The sequence below is a fragment of the Bidens hawaiensis genome, unplaced genomic scaffold (genome assembly GCF_021521415.1).
Source record: "Bidens hawaiensis isolate Kalapana, Puna unplaced genomic scaffold, B.hawaiensis_p1.1 tig00000512_1, whole genome shotgun sequence".
NCBI lineage: Eukaryota > Viridiplantae > Streptophyta > Magnoliopsida > Asterales > Asteraceae > Bidens > Bidens hawaiensis.
In genome coordinates, this window is record NW_027491033.1 from 227,421 (window position 1) to 234,185 (window position 6,765).

General features: G+C 33.9%; 1 protein-coding gene and 1 pseudogene across 1 annotated transcript; both read left to right on the forward strand.

Annotated features, from left to right (window-relative positions):
• The first annotated feature begins 1,424 nt into the window (after nt 1-1,424).
• LOC143632113 (proline-rich receptor-like protein kinase PERK15) lies at nt 1,425-2,943 on the forward strand (annotated as a pseudogene).
• Nucleotides 2,944-5,347: 2,404 nt separating this feature from the next.
• LOC143630956 (putative calcium-binding protein CML13) lies at nt 5,348-5,830 on the forward strand. The gene has a single exon (XM_077099838.1). The coding sequence runs from the start codon at nt 5,383-5,385 to the stop codon at nt 5,818-5,820; it is 438 nt and encodes a 145-aa protein (XP_076955953.1). The 5' UTR covers nt 5,348-5,382; the 3' UTR covers nt 5,821-5,830.
• The last annotated feature ends 935 nt before the right edge of the window (nt 5,831-6,765 follow it).

The following is a 6,765-nucleotide window of genomic DNA, read 5'->3' on the forward strand; positions in this document are numbered from 1 at the left end:
TGCTAAGATGTTTAAAATGTAAACCAACTTGGAATTATCTAAAAAAATTAAAATATAGCCAATTTATTCTTAGTACTAGCCTATTCGGTCCAGTCAAGTTTGATACGACCAACCGTTGGTATAAACAACATACCAAATATTTATTTATTGTTTAAAATTTTTTAAGGCGGCTGACCAATAATTTTAAAAATGCTGGTAAAATCAAATGGATAATCAGTTTGGTTGATTTAATGATTTTCAAGACTAAACTGTGAACATATACCCGATGTATTAGGTTAATGTCTGATAATGAACCTGTCAATGCAACGGTTGTTACCAATTGAGGATCAAGAACCCTTTAACTTATAAGTAAGCCTAATATATATTACTATTAATATTAATTTTAATCAAGTAAAAACTTTTACTTAAGCAAAAAAGGAAAATAGATTGAGAAATATAACAAATAAATTAAAGTTGATTTCCACAAATCGTAGCTTCAATATTAGTATATTTTCACCAAATAATTTCATTAAAAAACTTTATTTAAAAACCTATGTATATTTAGAAATCAAACTTTTATTCTTACATTATTACACCGACAATGTAGTAAAAATTAAGGGGGCTAGAATCCTCTCATTATATTTAAAAATTTTAAACATGTAAAAGTGAAAAAAAAAATAAAATAAAATAAAACTATACAAGATTTTTTAGATATTCAAAATCTTGTATTTTCCTTGTTCAATCAAAGCTCGTTACATATATATAATGTACTTGTATCCTTTCATTGGACGTACTTATAATAATAACCTTATTATATATTGTGTGTGATCGACTCAAGAACTCATCAAGTCATCAGGCGTCCTCTAGTTCAGGCACCACAACCATCCATTACCACCACTTCACCACCGCCAACAACTCCTTCCACCGCCGTACCTCCACCGTCGTCTTCTTGGGAGGTCATTAAGATTGCAATATATTCAGGATTGTTTATAATCATCATATTTAGCCTTCTTCTTGTACTTTGTAAAAAGAAGAAAACAAGAACCCACCCTAAAGTTCTTCCCATTAAAGGTATTATAGTTGTCAACTAGCTAGGTTCAAACTTCTATGATTGCATGCATGGTCCATATTAATATATGATGACGGTTTCAGGGTAAGAGTTGTTTATGAGTGTCATGTGTCCAGTAAATTAATGACACTCACGGAAGTGTCGTAATATTGCTAAAACACAAAAAAATATCCTAACCACTTCCGTGAATGTAATGACACCCATAAACAAAACAATTTCAGTTGTTACCCAGAAACCGTCATTTATTTGGGAAAACTGCCAATAAAAAAAATAAATTAATTTAATTAGTTGTACTTCACTTTTTGGTTTAACATATCTTTTAATGTTTGGCTGTGTAGTTTCTTCTCCTTCTCATTATAAAGATCATGTTATTACGATGCCGCAACGCGATCATGTTAACATTGTGATAGAGCCCTCACCGCCACATTGCGCTAGTGAAAACCTCAAGACCATATTCACATATGAAGATTTAGCTAATGCAACACAAGATTTCTCGTATTCAGATGATAATATTCTTGGAAAAGGCGGTTTTGGTTATGTTCACAAAGGAGTCCTTCCGAATGGAGAGTGAGTTGCTGTTAAAAAGTTGAGAACCGGAAGTAAACAAGGGGAACTTGAATTTCAAACCGAAGTTGCTATCGCTAGCCCTATTCATCACAAACACATAGTTTCGTTGGTTGGACACTGCGATTATGGGAGTGAGAAGATGCTGGTTTACGAGTTTGTTCCAAACAAGACCTTGGATTTCCACTTGCATGGTGAGTGAACATTTGTTAAAAAATAAATAAAAATATAACAATTAATAGGTTGATGTTTGTTGATGATTACCCAGACCCTACTTATAGCTTTGATGTTGGTGGGACTTCACTGGGTATGATTGATTGATGTTTGTTGATAATTAAGCAACTCATTTCATGTGAAAACTATGACATGGCAGAGAATGGAAACAATGTGTTAAGTTGGGATATGAGGGTGAAAGTTGCGATTGGAATAGCGAAAGGATTGACTTATTTGCATGACGAATGTGAGTTTATTGTAAGCTGTATCTTGATGTTTCTAAATTTTAACTGTCAAGGTATTGAATCAATTTATGTTGTAGGTAAACCTAAGATCATTCATGGGGATATAAAGTCTGCAAATATACTTCTTGATTGCAATTTCGAGCCAAAAGTATGTATAACGTACTAAAACCTTAATGTGTCTCGTGTTTTAAAGAATGAGATATTAATGTTTTTGTTTACAGGTTACTGATTTTGGATTTGCTCGATCTTGTCCCGATGCAGATTCTCATGTTTCTACTCGTTTGATAAGAACTTTCGGGTCAGATTTTCCTTCCCATTATCATTAAGTTGTTATCATATTATGAATACTTCATAAATACTAATATGTAAGTGTATGCTTTATACTTATTCAGTTATTTAGATCCAGAGTATGTTCAATCTGGGAGGTTGACTGAGAAATTGGATGTGTATTCTTTCGGTGTCATACTTCTCGAATTGATTACGGGAAACCAACCTGTTGATTTAGTTTTGGATTATGATACCGTCGGTTGGGTAAGTTATGTTATCCTTTTTAGTTAGTAAATGCAATCTTGTGGTAGCTGGTTTTGCTAATAATATTGATCTAATATTTAGGCAAAGCCATTGCTGGAGCGAGCGTTGAAGGATGGAAAATTTAGCACATTAGTAGACCCAAGATTGCAGAATAATTACAAGTATAGTGAAATGCGTAGAATGATTGTTTGCGCCACTCTTTGTGTGCGCCGTTTGAGAAGACGTAGACCATCAATGAGCCAGATTGTTGGAGCCTTAGAAGGACACCTAGCATTCAAGTGTAAGAGTTTCAAAAAAAGGCATTTGAATGCCAAAAAAGTGAGGCCTAATGTTTTTATTTAACTTTGGGTGTGAAACAAATCCGTTAGGTCAAAACTTCAAAAGTCAATGATGGTCAAAGACAACTATGGCTAAAAGTAAAATCTGGTCCAATAAGTTTTCCTTGCACAAATGTTTGTGGGGGTTAGTGTAGCCTGTACTTAGAGATCTACTATTATTAATTATAATAAAACCACATTAAGTATGAATTATATGTATTTTGAAGGAACTAAGAGATCCAATTGTTATTACTATTACCAGATATTTCACTTGTTTGTGGTTTAGTTCTGGTAGATCTTTTGGTTTGTAATTTGGATGAATTCTTCGGTAGAGAACTTTGGGGGTGTTTGGGATTCCTTATTTTAGCTACTTATAGCTTATAACTTAAGCGATACAAGGTGTCTGGGGAAGTTGGATTTTGTGAGTATGTAAAATAAGAAATCCCAAACACCCCCCTTTGAATGTGGCGTGTTTAATTTTTCACTTATTGTCCACAAGTTGTTCGGTCTCATCATTTTAAAAAAAACTCTCAAGTTATACTTGTATTAGAAAACTATTGGTCGACTGTCAGAGTTCTTCTCGTCGGTCCAACAATTTATATGCCTGGGTCACCACTTACCTAAACACCGCGGTCAATGGTATCTAATAAGTTTTTATACCCATTTGATTTTAGTAATATTTTTTTTGTATCTTTTCTATTCTATTTCTTTTTCGTTGCATAAAAATGTGATCATAAAAATATGATTTCGCTTGATTGTATTTAATCGACAGAATCAAGTCAAACAAAATAACCAAATATAGGGTGTATAAATTGATGATTATTCGGACACACCGACTGGTTATGAAATGGCGTTGATAGCCTCTACTCGTGTCCTAGCCCGTCGTAGAGCTAGATTTGCCTCAATTGTTTGTCTCTTTCCTTCAGCTTTTCTCAAAACATCTTCCGCTATTTCAAGAGTTTGGGACCCTATTCATCTCTTTGGGCTTCTATTGAATCGAGAAATAGGTTTGATTGTCCATCTTTTTGATATATTGGATATCTATATAAGATAAGGCATTCTCCGGATAATTCAAATCGAAGCAATTGGATGTCCAATTCGGGCCTATATGACATGACCGATCAATAGAAAGACTCCAACACTCCACTATTCCATACATCACACTAGATAGATATCATATTCATGGAATACGATTCACTTTCAAGATGCCTTGGTGGTGAAATGGTAGACACGCGAGACTCAAAATCTCATGCTAAAGAGCGTGGAGGTTCGAGTCCTCTTCAAGGCATAATATTGAGAATGCTAATTCAATGAGCAATTCAATAAGAGAGCTCGGATAGCAATACCAATGCCTTCACTTACAATATTTTTTTATGAAAGGAAGACAAATTTATACTAATAGTTAAACAAATATTATATTTTATAATGTTTACAGACAATTTATGTATTAGTTTTGCATTTACAATTTACAAATGTGTAACACCAAATACAAATTACACATCTCTAGCCCTTGATATTATAACCGGTTACACTTAAATTTTTTGAATACCAATCATCTACATTATAAAGGTAGTATTAGTGTAAAATAAATAAAAAAATAAATAAAATTAAAAGTAAAAAACCATTGGTCTTTTTTCATATTTTAAAGAAACACGTCGGACCTTATATTTTTTGAATTCACCCGACCATCTTTAAAATCAGTCGGCCCGACTAGGTTGTTTCAAATTCAAAAATGGGCGCCTCTAATGGTATTATTATTATTTTTTTAGCCCACAATTTTCAAATCCAAATAGCAAAACCAACAAAACTGAAACCGAACCTAAATCAAAAATAAAAAAAAAAAAATAGAATTCAAACAATTTTCAAAAACTAAAAAACCGACATTTTAGTTCGGTTTTAGACCAATCCCAAATTAAACCGACCCATGAACTCCTCATATACAAAGTTGTAAATTTAATAATAATAATAATAATAATAATAATAATAATAATAATGAGCTATATGGTGGAGTGATATGAGAGAAACTTGGTGTTCCATATGATCAAGGTTCGAATCCTGCCCTAACATTTAGTTTTAGAGGCATCAAGGTGGTGATGAGTGACCAGGTGAATATGTGACTTTCACCGCACTGTCGTACATTCGGGCGAATGTTAACATGCGTTGACCTTAGGTGAGCATTTTTCCTGGATCGAAATACGAGTATATCCCGATGTGATGAAATTATAGTCCGTAGCCCATTTGAAGTATTCGTCTTACGTTAAAAAAATAAATAATAATAATAATAATAATAATAATAATAATAAACGGGCTTTTTTACTTTTTGGGCCCAAATAAGTTAACGGACGCCAATAATTACTTACACGTTCTCCAAAATCAATCATCCTCTCTTTCTACATTCATTCATTGATTCACACACACAAAACACAAAAATCATTGATTCAATTCAACCAACAAGAACCAAACAATGGGTTTGAGCGATGAACAGGTAGCCGCGATGAAAGAGGCCTTCACCCTCTTCGACAGCGACGGCGACGGCAAGATCGCCCCATCAGAGCTCGGCATCCTCATGCGTTCTCTCGGCGGCAACCCCACCCAAGCCCAGCTCAAATCCATCATCGCCGAGGAGAAACTCACTTCTCCCTTCGATTTCAACCGCTTCACCGACCTCATGGCCAAGCACCTTAACCCGGAGCCCTTCGATCGCCAGCTCCGTGACGCCTTCAAGGTCATTGATAAAGACGGAACCGGGTTCGTTGTCGTTGCGGATCTCAAACATATTTTGACCAGTATTGGGGAGAAGCTGGAGCCTGCCGAATTTGATGAGTGGATTAAGGAGATTGATGTTGGATCCGATGGCAAGATTAAGTATGAGGATTTCATTGCTCGGATGGTCGCCAAATGATTCGTAAGTCACCGCGCTTTTATTATTATTATTATTATTATTATTATTATTATTATTGTAAACGAACCGAACCGAACAAATTTGAATAGTGTTGCTTATATTTGTATGATAAGATTAGGAAAGGCATTAACGAACATAAATAGCCGTAACAGAAAACATTATTGAACGAACATGGCCTCTGTCGTGTTCGTTCATTTAGTTAATTGAATGGAGATATTAACGAACATAAATAGCCGTAACGGAACAAATTATTGAACGAACATGGCCTCTGTCGTGTTCGTTCATTTAGTTAATCGAATGGAGATTTTCTTCATGGTTTCGTGATTTTTTGTTGATTACCGCCAAAATTAGGTTTCCATTTTAGATATCTATATCCTGTGTTATCTAAATTTCAAGTTTATTTGAATTATTGTTCACATTTAGGAAACACTAAATTTGCTAGTTTTAGATATCCGTATCGTGTAAACAAATTGAAAGGACATGAACATGGGCGTGTTACTCTTTGTTCGTGTAAATTTGATCATACACGAACACGAGCACCAACATGGACATGGACATATAATTGGACAATTTTTTTGTTCATGTTCGTTTGTTTAAAGCCTAAATGAATAGTTCTTGGACGTAAACGAACACAAACAAACAAAGTTAAAACAGATATAATTGAACAAACATAGACTAATACAGATGAACATAAACAAGTTTCTTTTATGTTTATATTTATTTAAATATAATTATTTATTTATGTATATATTTAAATTTAAACGAACAAAAAGTATCAAAGATACACGACATGGATAAACGAACATAAACGGGTGTTCTTGAACATAAATGACTGAACAAAACGTGTGTTCATGTTCGTTCGTTTAATCAAATGGCCAAAAAATATGTTCATGTTCGTTTGTTTATTAAATTAACGAACATCCCGGCAAAAAGTTCATGAACATT

What these genes read in the sequence shown, in the direction of transcription:
- LOC143630956 (XM_077099838.1), top strand. Translation starts at nt 5,383, where the DNA reads ATGGGTTTGAGCGATGAACAGGTAGCCGCGATGAAAGAGGCCTTCACC.